General features: G+C 33.2%; 1 protein-coding gene across 2 annotated transcripts in view; it reads left to right on the forward strand.

Moving 5' to 3' along the window:
• RASA1 (RAS p21 protein activator 1) overlaps positions 1-13,110 on the forward strand; it is a 99,979-nt gene that overhangs the window by 54,561 nt on the left and 32,308 nt on the right. For both annotated transcript variants that reach the window (XM_033109929.1, XM_033109930.1), the window contains exons 8-9: positions 2,043-2,193; positions 8,437-8,515. In XM_033109929.1, coding sequence (XP_032965820.1) covers positions 2,043-2,193; positions 8,437-8,515 — 230 coding nt within the window. The remainder of the gene's footprint in view (positions 1-2,042; positions 2,194-8,436; positions 8,516-13,110) is intronic.

The raw sequence follows: 13,110 nt of genomic DNA on the forward strand, positions 1-13,110 counted from the left end.
ACGCATATTGTAATTTCTTGCCCAGCACAGAGAAACTGGTGTCTTTGTTGATGGTGTTTTTTATTGAAGGCATATGTGCAGTATCAAATTCAGTGAAGTATATTTTCCTTCTGCCATAGGCCGTTGTCCTCTTTCCTAGATGCAGCACCAGATGAGAGTTTTTTTCTATGTTTCTGAAGTTTTCTGTGTCTGTATCTCCCTTTCGCACTCCTACATATACCTCTCCATACACACTCACAGGAACACGCAACATATTTTTTTTCATGTTAGGATATATTTTGGGAGATCATTTCATAGCCGCATATGTAAATTTTCATTCTTAATGACCATGAGCTTTCCATTGTATAAAACCATAATCAGCCTCCTGTAAAGGAATATTATGTTTTCATGGTTTTTGCTGTTCAGCTGCAGCCAGTGTTATTGCATTTATCTTTGTGCACTTGTAGAATTATATAGTTTGTCCTTATTTAAAATATATTAATTTTAATAATTTCTCAAAACTGTGGTTATACAAATTTGCAAAGTAAACATTGACGTGTATTATGGATTTATTATTTAAAACAGAAACCATCCTGTCATTCTAACGAAACATTAAAGACTGAGTTAATTTAACTACCAAATATTTCTTCAGTAAACCATACCATATTAGGATTTCAGACACAAGTTATGCATAATCTGTAATTTAGAAGTCTTAGTTCTTTAAAAACAGTGAGTTCAATAGTTTCCATATATGATGAATAAACTACTGATTATTAAAGATGTTATCTGAGTTACTGTTTTAAGCCACAAGGCATTGCATTTTAATGTAATTAATACTTTGCTCTTTTGAAAAATTTGAGACAAATTTAGAAGTATACCTTTTTGTGAGGATGTAAGCTAAGTAGATTAAAAATAAAGAACATAACAGTGCTATATGGTAGTAACAGAGACCAAATGCTCAACCAAAATGACATGCTACCAACTTTCAGTGGGACCAAAATACTTATTTTAGTGAATTTACTGAATTTTGAATATAAGTTTATGTTTCGGGATTTGCACCACCAAATACTTGCACTCACTCTTGTTTTAGACATGTAAAGTTGAAAGGAGCTAAGCTTAATTTCCTTGCATTAGTTTTATTTTTTTTGTCTTATGTGCTTTTTTAAGAATCTGGTGTTTTTTCTCCCCTGAAAAGTACACATAAGCACTTGCATGAACATTTTTGCAGTAATTCCTGTGCTTTATATTGAACATGAAATTACTTGATAGTTCCTTAGCTAGATGATTGGAACTATTAGTAATTTACATTAAAATTACATCTGATATTCTGAGTGTTCATTGTGCTCTCCAAAAAGCAGGCAAGTTCTGATCTTTTTTATGTCATTAGGACTTAAAGAAAAGGCAGAAACATCTTAGTGTTTAGTCATAACCAATTGACGATATCAAAAAGACTTCTCTAAAATAAATATGAAAATAGTTAATATATAATTTGCTTCTACAAGACTTTTTAGAACCATACCTATTGAATGAAATATAGTGTATGTGTATTGATTTTTATAATGTACACAGATATTTCAGCTGTTTTGAATCTGCCTTTGTAAGTTTTTTGTATTATTATAGTTATTACTTTTTAATGTTTAATCAGAAGCAATTGATAAAGTACAGAGAGTATTCCTAAGCAGATTTCACTGTAACTTTTTTCTACTCTTCTCATTAAGGGGATTTACAAACAGAATATGGCAGTTTTAGCTGGTATCCTCTAACTGTGCTTAGGCTATTCTTTCTAAATTATGACAGGTATAGACATTATTAAGCAGAAGTCACTGCTGCAAACTTCTGCCCTGTATTTTTATGTAATAAATACAAGTAACATCATAGGTGGTTGTGACTCATAAACCAGGGAGAAAAAAAAGTTTGGAAATTGTCCTTATTATAAACCAAGTTCCTGGTGAAAATTAACATATGTTTATGACTTTGGAATGTACTTTGTAATTAAAATACTTAAAACTTTTTCTTCTTTATTTGATAATTAGCGAATAAAACTAACAGCTTCATTTTTGCAGTTGGCCAAGTCTGCAGTTTTCTTGTGAGGCCTTCAGATAATACTCCTGGTGACTATTCACTTTATTTTCGGACCGGTGAAAACATTCAGCGATTTAAAATATGTCCAACACCAAACAATCAATTTATGATGGGAGGCCGATATTATAACAGGTAAGTTGTGAGAAAATTTTAGCTATCTTTTACTTTTGGCAAAAATAGTTGAAATGTCAATAAGACAGTATGAAAATTTCTCACTTTTTAAAATTTAAAATTACAAGGCCTTTAATAATATAATTTAGTAGTAGTTATGTCCAGTAATTCTCTAGGCAGGGTCCAACATGAATATAAATTAACAACTTAATTATTTACTTCAAACGCAATTTATGTAGTTTTTTTGATTATGTACAAGGTATTTGCAGCAAATTTGCTACATCCATATATTATCTGTAGGACAGCAAAACATCTAAGAAAAAGAAAATACATTACATTCTTTTATCAGCGAGACATTTTAATAGAGAAAAAAAGCTCTTAAGGAGTAACCTGAGACTTAGTACAAATATTATGTAATTAGGTGGTTCTCATGTTGACATTTCTTATTTGTAATTATTGGTTCCTACTTCTCACCTTTAAAATTCCAAGTAAACTCTTTTTACTTGTCCCAAAACTCAGAATGATTTTAGTCACTTGTTTAGATAAAAGTTAATAGAGAAACCATATGACAGAATGAGAGCTGTCAACCAACAGCTTAAAGAACCAACAGTTTTTTTTTTTCTGTATAGTAAAAAGTAACCTTTCATTTTACTTCTGAATATAAAAGTTTTCCCATATTGGATAACTCTAGACTAGCATTGTTTTCCTCTTTTGAGGCTAAAATACAAGTTAAAATACCACAGTAGCATTCTCTATTCCACTTAGAATTTTTCTCAATTCCAGCTTGATCTTTAAATACATAGGGATCCAGCAGCTGGTTTATATGGAAAACAAAACAAAGCATAACAAAAAAAAAAAAAAGAAAAGAAACCCAAGTTCTAGTTGCTTGCCAGAAGTTCAGTGAACAGAAATAAGACATCAAATAGAAGATATCAAGACTCGACAGTTGAATACTTTTGCAAAACTCATGTGTAAACTGTATGAGTACCTTCTACATTACAGTCTCATCTAGACATCCTCATTGAATAGCCGCAATTTGAGCTCTTAATAAAGGTAAATTAATTTTCCCATTGTCCAGTTTTCTAGAGATTTGGAATATATAAACTACAAATTCAAAACATAAATGCTTTTTCTTTAGTATCAAGTGTACAAAACAACATGATTAGACATTTACACCCCTCACAAAGTGATAAACCCCACCAAGTCTACGACCCATCTGTTACCATACATAGCTATTACAATACCATTGATTATATTCCCTATACTGTACTTTGCATCCCATGACCACACACACACACACACACACACACACACACACACACACACACACGGTGCCAAAAAAATGTATACACATTTTAAGAAAGGTAAACTGTGTTAAAATTGTAATACTCAATATACACCGATAACAAAAAATGAATACAAGTCACGTTTGACTTCTGCAATTAGAAGAGGTGCTCAAAGTGGTTACCATCAGTGTCCAGACACTTCTCATAGCGAACTACTGTTTAAGCAACGTTGACTAAAGGGGTTCACTTTTATACATTTTTTTAGCACCCCCGGTATATGTGTGTGTGCTATTTTATATTAGTTTCAGGTGTATAGCACAGCAATTAGACATTTATATAATTTATGCAGTGATCCCCCCCCCGATAAATCTAGTACCCATGTGACACCATACATAGTTTTTACATTATTGACTGTATTACCTATACAGTATTTCACATCCCTGTGACTATTTTGTGACTACCAATTTGTACTTCCTAGTCCCTTCACCTTTCTCACTCATGCACCCAACTCCCTCCCACCTGTCACCTATCAGTTTGTTCTCTGTATCTATGAATGTATTTCTGTTTACTTTGTTCTTTAGATGCCACATATAAATGAGATCATATGGTATTTGTCTTTCTCAGTCTGACTTATTTCACTTAGCATTATATCTTCTAGGTCCATCCATGTTGTTGCAAATGGCAAGATTTCATTCTTTTTTGTGGCAGAGTAATACTCCATTGTATAAAAGTGCCATAATCTCTTTATCCAATCATCTATTGGTAGGCATTAAAGTTGTTTCCATGTCTTGGCTATTGTGAATAGTGCCGCAGTAATCATGGGGTGCATCAAAACATATTCTTAACTGAATTGATAAATGTCCACCCTGAGAGTTGTTTTAAAGGTAAAATAATTTACATAGATTTATTTTGGATGAAGTTTGTTTTGTTTATTAACTGAAACTTCCTTATGATACACATTCTGCAAAGGTGAAAATTCTCACTACATAGTGGAAACACTCTGTAATATATAAAAGTAGGGTTTTCTTTTTTTAATGTATAAAGACCAGAATGAAACTGGAAGAAAGAAGTATTTGAAGTATATATCTCTTTCCAAATTATGAGACTGTTTGCAAAATAATGGCTTAAAATTTTTTAAATATATGTTAAGTTAGTGTTCATGATCTTTCCCCAAATCTTTGACTTTTAGGCTTTTTATTCCCAATGGATATGTTCATCTTATAAAAAGTTCAGGAGTATTGTTTCTAGTTTTAACATTTAAAAAAAATTTTTAAAGGAACGTCAGAAATTATGCCAGGAAAATAGCAGTTTTTAGAATTGTTTTGGAAATATATACAACATTTCAGCATTAATATCAGTGATCAAGTAATTCTTAAAAAGACACACCTTTCTGATTATCATTTATTGTTTAGATATGGAAGTGTAAAGTTGATTATCCAATAAATCTATATGACAGAGCCATACTCTGCTGTTCATCTCCCCATTAACTCTACAGTAGTCTTGATAAAAGAGGTAGCAGTTATTTAGAAACTGCTTTTGAGACATAACTTCAGTGTTCCTATGTTCAAAATTTCATAAAATGAGTGGATGCATTTGGCAATAAATATAATTTAGCAAACATTTATCAACTAATCTACTTTGTGAAATATATTGCACAAAGGCTGTGCATATACATTAAAGAAAAAGACACTGTTCCTACATTATTATTGCTCAGGTCTATTGGAAAAGATGGTAAGTTGACTTTGATAAATTAAGGAATAAACAAATATGCGTAGCAGAATCAGCGGGAAGAGAGTAGTTCAGATGGTTATTAGAAGGGAGGGAGGATTTTGCTAGACCTTGAAGATTACTAACATTTATCTAGGATTTAAAGAGAGGCAGTTTTATTTATTAATTAAATCACTAAAATGAAAGTACAGGACATCGTTTCTTTGGAAATTCACATTTATTTCACATACACATTTATAGTGAACATATTTTAGTTTTCTGAGATGTAAATTTTACCTGATTTCATGGCTCGAACTATTTAGAATGTCTAGGAAATTTTGATTTGTTGCATCTCCCTTGACTGTTTCTTTAAGTGTACCTGGTACAATATAAACTAAAGTGGAATTTTTAAAAAAAACTTCTTGAAAGTCCAGCTCATTGGTAAAAATATATCCAAACGGTTGCTACACACTTTTAAATTTGTTCCTGGGAAGTCTGAACTGTGCTTTACAATAGTATCCTATTCTTTCAGCTCATGGACTAGAATTATGTTGTAATGTTGAGGTACTACACAGGATTGATTGCATTTTATAGTTACAGAGCCAGAAATCTTTGATATATATTTTTTTTTCATAGATCTGATGCTTTTTGCCTTGAAACAGTCATTTCAGTGGTAGCATCTAGCTGTCTTCAAATGGATTCTTTTCTCATTTTCATTTTTCTTTTAACATTTTTGCATTAAAATGTGATACTGTGTTTTTCCTTAAAAACTTATAACCTTTCTTGTCCTTTTTATGATAATTCCTTTTTACTTGTCTTATTCTCCACCCTACCTCACCCTACCCTCCCTTGTGTTAAATACTGCCCCTGGTATTTATTTCATATTAATTCATACTCGTTTTTTTTTTTGTTTTTTTTTTTAATTGGGGAATGTTGGGGAACAGTGTGTTTCTCCAGGGCCCATCAGCTCCAAATCATTGTCCTTCAATCTAGTTGTGGAGGGCGCAGCTCAGCTCCAAGTCCAGTCACCATTTTCAATCTTAGTTGCAGGGGGTGCAGCCCGCCATCCCATGTGGGAATTGAACTGGCAAGCTTTTTGTTGAGAGCTCGTGCTGTAACCAACTGAGCCATCCGGCTGCCCCTCTGGCAGCTCAGCGGCAGTTTGTTGTCTTCAGTCTAGTTGTGGAGGGTGCAGCTCACTATCCCATGTGGGAATCAAACCAGCAACCTTGTTGTTCAGAGCCCACACTCTAACCAACTGAGCCATCCGGCTGCCCCCATGCTCATTCTTTTATCAGTCTTTTCAAGTCTTCTATTTTGCTTTTTAATATTATTTATATTTGGGTTAAAATTTTTAGTATAGCCGAGATATTTTATCTTTGGAGGCATATATGTGTGTATGTGTGTAATGTGTCTATCTTTGGAGATAAAAATGTATGTATTAGTGTGTATGTATATATTCATACATATCTTCAAAGATAAAAGGTATCTAGCTAGCTTTCTATATTCCAACTATTCCATCAATAGGAAGAATTATGAAAAAATTCAAGTGATACATACATATATATATATATATATATATATATATATATATATATATATATAAAATTATCTGCGGAGGGTGCCCAAAAAACGTATACGCATTTTACGAAAGGGAAAAACTATTAAAATTGTAATACTCAAAATATACTGATAATAAAAGATGAATACAAGTAATGTGTATACATTTTTGGGGCACTCCCGGTATATCTATAATATATATCAATTATTGTATCAGTAGGAAGAATTTGAAAAAAATCAAATGGAGTATTAACAGACATATTTCCTATGTGACCTAAAATACCTATTTCTTCTAATATACTAAAGGAACATTTAAAATTCTAGGATTTAAATATTCAGGACAATAAAATGGCCTACTTATTATAGAGAAAAACACTTTTTATTAAGAACTTCATGTCATGCTCGAATTTGTGTTAAAATATAATGTTATTTATTTTCAGTTTTGTTTGTAATATTTCCCAAATGTTAAGAATATTTTAAGATGTCCTAGCCACAGCAATCAGACAATAAAAAGAAATAAAAGACATCCAAATTGTAAAAGAAGCAGTAAAACTGTCATTATTTGTAGATGACATGATAACTATATAGAGAGAACCCTGAAGACTCCACCAAAAATTGTAGAACTGATAAATGAATTCAGTAAAGTAGCAGGATACAAAATTAATATTCAGAAATTGGTTGCATTTTTATACCAGTAATGAACTAGCAGAAAGAGAAATTAAGGAAACAATTGCATTTATAGTTATATCAAAAAAAAAATATCCAGGAATAAATTTAACCAAGGAGGTAAAAGACCTGTATTCAGAAAATTATGACACTGAAAAACATACAAATAAATGGAAGCATATACTGTGCTCATGGATAGGAAGAATTAACATCATTAAAATGTCCATACTGGGTGGCTGGTTAGCTCAGTTGGTTAGAGCTCAGTGTGCGTAACACCAGGTTCTATCCCCAAGTGGGCCACTGTAAGCTGCGCCCTCCACAACTAGATTGAAACAACTACTTGACTTGGAGCTGATGGGTCCTGGAACAATACACTTAAAATAAATAAAAAGTTGAAAAAAAAAATGTCTATAGTACCCAAAGCAAGCTATAGATTTAACACAATCCCTTAAAAAAAAAAAAAGAATATTTTGTAGCATTTTTTATCAAAATCATCAATAATCCTTTCCTGCTATAGTAGTAATCTTGTATTTAAGATTTACTCCTTGTCTTTTTTTTTTTTTTTAAACTTCGGCTTTTACCTGCTATTTATATATTTTATAACCTAACTCCATCTGATTTTTATAACAATAGACTAAGGAAATGTTTTGATAATAAAAATTCTTAAAGTTTACCTGAACTTACTACTTGCTGGTATTTAAATGCCATTTCTCTGTTAGTTACTCCCTCTCAATCTCAGAAATACTTTTATTACAAGTAAAAGTAAACTCAATTCTTTCCTCACTTTATAGTGATTCTTGAGTATGTGTATGGAAAATTGGAATCTCTGACTCAGGTATTCTTACCTGTAAACCAGTATTGGGAACATTTTTCTTTTTGTAAAATAATGTGACTGTTATTATATATTCTGTTAATATAGTTGAACTATATTCTTTGAAAAAACTTGCAAATAAGTAATCCTTGCTAACAGGGTTTGCATGTGTTTTCAAGATTCCATTTTTTATGGGACAAATTATGTTAATGTAAGTAATTTTTTTTTTAACAGCATTGGCGATATCATAGATCACTATCGAAAAGAACAAATCGTTGAAGGTTATTATCTTAAGGAACCTGTACCAATGCAGGTCAGTGTTGTTTTTCTTTTTGCAATAATTAGCACTTTATTTTAAAATGTGTTATTGGTGGCATGTTTATGTACATACTCATGCATTTAAAATTGGATGAAATTTAATACTGTGGATTCAGATTCTTTCAGGAAATAAACGTAAGAGAATCTCTTAGTTTTTATTTATGTTGGTTTTAGATAATTAAGAAGTCCTGATGGCTTTTTGAAAATAAAAGCAGCGGTGGGGGCAGAAACCAAGTTGCTCTGGGTGAAGGAGTGAGTTTGTTGGAGGCAAAAGTAGAGACAGTAAGGAGAAATCACAGCCAGGCTTATCTAGGTGAACTTGGTAAGTAAAGAAAATAAAAAAATCATAGCCAGAAGAAAAATGTAGGGCCAAGAGGGTTTTAAACTTTTTATTTGTTTGTTTGTTTGTCTTTGGTTTTATGGTGAGAGAGTTTTGAGCACGTCTCTGTGTTCTGCGTGAAGCCAGTTGTAAAGAGGAGAGCGACAGTGGTGGGGTGAGGGCTAGGTAGTGGCAGTATCTGATGTACAAGGTCCTAGAGAACGCAAGAGTGACTAAAATCCAGAACACAAGGAAAAATTGGCCTTGAACAAGAGGGCCTGTTGAAAATTAGTTGCTTAATGCACAGGGAGATAAATTAGCCTGTGTCTTTTTTTCATACTTCCTGAAGTTTGGGTAGGAAAGGTTGTAGCAGGGGTTAAAAAAAGGATACTATCGTGTGCTGCTCAATCTCAGGGATACATTCTGAAAAATGCGTTGTTAGGTGATTGGGTCTTTGTGTGATCCTCATGTAGTGATGGGATATAGCCTATTACACACCTAGGCTGTATGGTATATAGCCTGTTGCTCCTCGGCTACAAGCCTGTACAGCATGTTGCTGTACAAAACATGAGATTAAATCAAGCACAAGACAAATGATGCAGTCAAGAGAGATGTGGTAAACGTGAGATGTATGAGGCTGCTGCTGGCATAACACAGCATACTGTGGTACAGCAAACTTTTTTTATAAGTAGAAAGAGTACATTCTAAAATAGCAATAAAAGGTATAGTATAGTAAATACAGAAACTAGTAAGATAATCATTTATTGTCAGGTAGTGTGTACTGTACATAATTTGATGTGCTGTACTTTTCTGTGACTGACAGCACAGAGGTGTGTTTACCACAGCATAACAGACACGTGTGTAGTGCTGCCACATTGTGACAGCTGCAACATCTACAACCTCACTAGGCAATAGTTTTTCAGCTCCATTATAATCTTACGTGCGGTCCGTTCTTATGCAGTGCTTGACTGTACTACAAAAGAGTGACTAAGAATTTTCTTATGTGGAAAATGCAGGTAGTGACATTCCCAGAGACATAAAAACGGATTACGAGAGGTTTTGTGTACTACCCAACTAAAACTTGTACAGTGATTTGTAGTGTCTCTAGCTTTTCTCAATTTTCCTTCCTCCTAAAAAGTTAATTTCAGATGGCTGTAGCTACTACTCATTGCAGTTGCTGAGGGGGGAATCATTATTCTGATGCTTAATATACATTCAAGAATTATTATAATCTTGTCACATTTTAATATATCTTGGTTCATTTGCTCATGCTTTTGTGGTTCACAAGAGCAGGGGTTTTGTGTTGTATTCCCAGTGCCTAGAATAGCACCTGGCATTAGATATTCCATCAATATTAATTGAGTGAATGATTGTCTGCTCTCTAGCAGGAAGCACCCACTTCACCCTCTGTAGTCTCACTGTGTCTTAATCTCATTGTGCTTGTTGCTATCTCCATGTCAGTCTCTTCCTCTGTCTTTCTAAGAATTGCTAGTTTATGATCTATCTCAAATTTCACTTCCCCGATACCTTCTTAATTAATACCTGGTCAGCATTGATGGACCACTTTTGTCGGCACTTCTGGCAGACGTTGGCTGTTCATTATTCTAATTACTGCATATGGAAAAATAACTTTTTAAAATTTAGCCACATAGTGTGGTGTGTGCTTTCTAGAAACCACTGCTCAGGGTCTTTTTATTAGTGGTCAGAGGTGCCTTTACCTCTAGATGACACCTCCTGCCACTCATTCCCTTTGCTGTAGCATGAACTGTAATTCACATTGGCTCTTTGAGTTAATGATGGTTTAAATTTGTTTCAGAAGTCCACAAACTTTGTCTACAAATTAAGTCATACATTTTTTCCCATCATGAATTGGTGCGTAGAATTAACTAACTTAATTTTTACAGTTAGAAAAATAAGCAGCATGTGACATCTATTAAGCTTTTGTACTTAAATTACAAGGTTGTTTTAAGAATTACTTCAAATATACAGTGTGCCCTACTCTCTTACTTGTGTTACGATTTCATATGTGAACAAACCTCAAATTGTTGTCATTTGCACAAGTGCCTATAATGCTTTGAATACTTCAGGAATACTTACAAAGCAATTTGATTACTACATAAAAACCATAGACTTGAAGTGTATTAGTTTGGGCCTGGAGTAAAAGTAGGTGACAGTAGAAGTTTGGGAATCATACCACTTATCTATCCTTCCCAGCAAGATTCTGTTAGAGAAACAAAGACTAGTAATATCCTTTTATCAATGGAAAAGCTGGTTAGCTAGAATTAGCTCACTTCCCCTGAAGTGACCCTGCATACCCCAAATCAGGGGAAGTAGCTAGAACAGAATCCTAGCTAGGTCTGTGTGAAACTACCACTTCCTGAGACAGACATTAGAAAAAAGAAGGAGCCTTTTGAGCAATGCACCCCTCAATAAAAATAGTATTTTTGAACATTTTATGTTTTAGGCACTGTTTCTTGAATGTATTAATTTATTTAATTTTTTCAGCAACTTGATGAGATTGATACTCTAGTTATACCCATTGTACAGGTAGGGAAACTGATACCTGAGAGGTTAAATAAATTACTTAAGGCATCAAGTCCTCCTTGACTCTTCTGTTTCTCTCCTACACTCTGTATCTAAACTCTCAGGAACATCATGCTGACTCTGCTTTCAAAATATATCTAGAATATGACTGACTACCACCAGAATCTGATTTCATATCGTGTTTTTAACTTTGTCTCCTTAACAATGCACAACAGTCAGAGGGATCCATTTAAAATGTGAGTCAGATCATGTCAGACCTATCTTTAATACTTGCAGGTGTTCTACATTTCATTCAGAATAAAAGCCAAAGTCTTTAAAATGGCATCAAGATCCTAGAGTGGCATCCCAGTGGTTATCTGTAATCATCTCTTTCTGCTCTCCTCTCACTTGTCTCCACTGATACTGGCATCTTCTACCTTTAAAAATATGCCAGGCTCTTTTTTGCATTAGAATCTTTGCTCTAGCTTTCACTCTGCCCAAAATGATTTTTCCTCAATTATCCACTTACCTCACTCTCTTACTTCTTTCAAGTTTTCTCAGAAATTAGCTTTACAATGAGACTTACTCATACTCCTTATTTAATATTGCTACTTGCTTTACCCTGTAAACCATTTACCATCAATTAATGAATAATACAATTTTCTTATGTTATCTCTTTTCCTCATTAGAATATAAGTTCTTTGAGGATAAGGATCTTTGATTTGTTCAGTAGTGGATCTTAAGAACTAGAAGAGTGCCTGGCTCTCAACAAACATTTATTGAATTAATTTATGAAGTGAAGTTTTCCTAGCCACTAAGTGATAAAGGCAGGATTTATAACTGATGTCTGGCTTCAGGACCCTGCATACCTAACTTCAAAGCAAAAGCTTGCCTCAAAACTGTCAGACTTTTCACCAGTCAGATTCTTTACTTTCATTAGGGAGGAGTATATAAAACTTCCTTCTCCAGAACTGTTTCAGTGGGCCTAGAATCCCCCCTTCCTATTATCCAGTGATATACTAGAACTTGGAAAATGAAGTTGTGTTCTTTCAGAGAGTGCCTTCTAATTTTTTGGAATCCTTTAGGATTTCTAGAACTGTATATCAGCCCCAACCATAACATAATTTTAAAAAGACCTATATAAATTTTCTTCAAATAAGATATTTAAATCCAAATGTTAGCGTAGTAATATGTCTTAAATAACAAACTACAAATATGCCCCATTCTGTAGCTAATACAAATACTACCTATTGAAATAAAGACTGGTAACAAATCTGTATTAACAGGAAGGTAGTTATAACTATTTATCATCGGTGTCCAATGTATCCATTTTAATTTTTTATATCCTTAAGTCATTTTACGAGTAATATGTAGAAGAAGAATAAAAGGATAGTCTAAAACAACTTTATTAGAAAATTTAATAAGAATTTAAATGTAGCAAACCCAAATTTTTGTTACCTGTTTCCTTACATACCTGAAATCGGCACTGTCTTTTAAATGCAAGTAACTGTCCTTCCACTTCATCATGCATGACCTGCAAGATACCCATCTTGTAAATACTAATTTCAGATTTCAGATACATTTCTAGTAAGTTCTTGCTTATTCTTACTCTGTTTCTTCTCCCACTTTCACAGTCAAAATGGAATAGTGAGTCTACATTTTAAATGTATCTCTCCTGGGTTCTAGTTTATGATTCTTTCTTATTGTTCCTGTATTTCATCATCATATGCAATAATTTAGAAAACTTT

Source organism: Rhinolophus ferrumequinum, chromosome 7, assembly GCF_004115265.2.
Source record: "Rhinolophus ferrumequinum isolate MPI-CBG mRhiFer1 chromosome 7, mRhiFer1_v1.p, whole genome shotgun sequence".
Lineage (NCBI taxonomy): Eukaryota > Metazoa > Chordata > Mammalia > Chiroptera > Rhinolophidae > Rhinolophus > Rhinolophus ferrumequinum.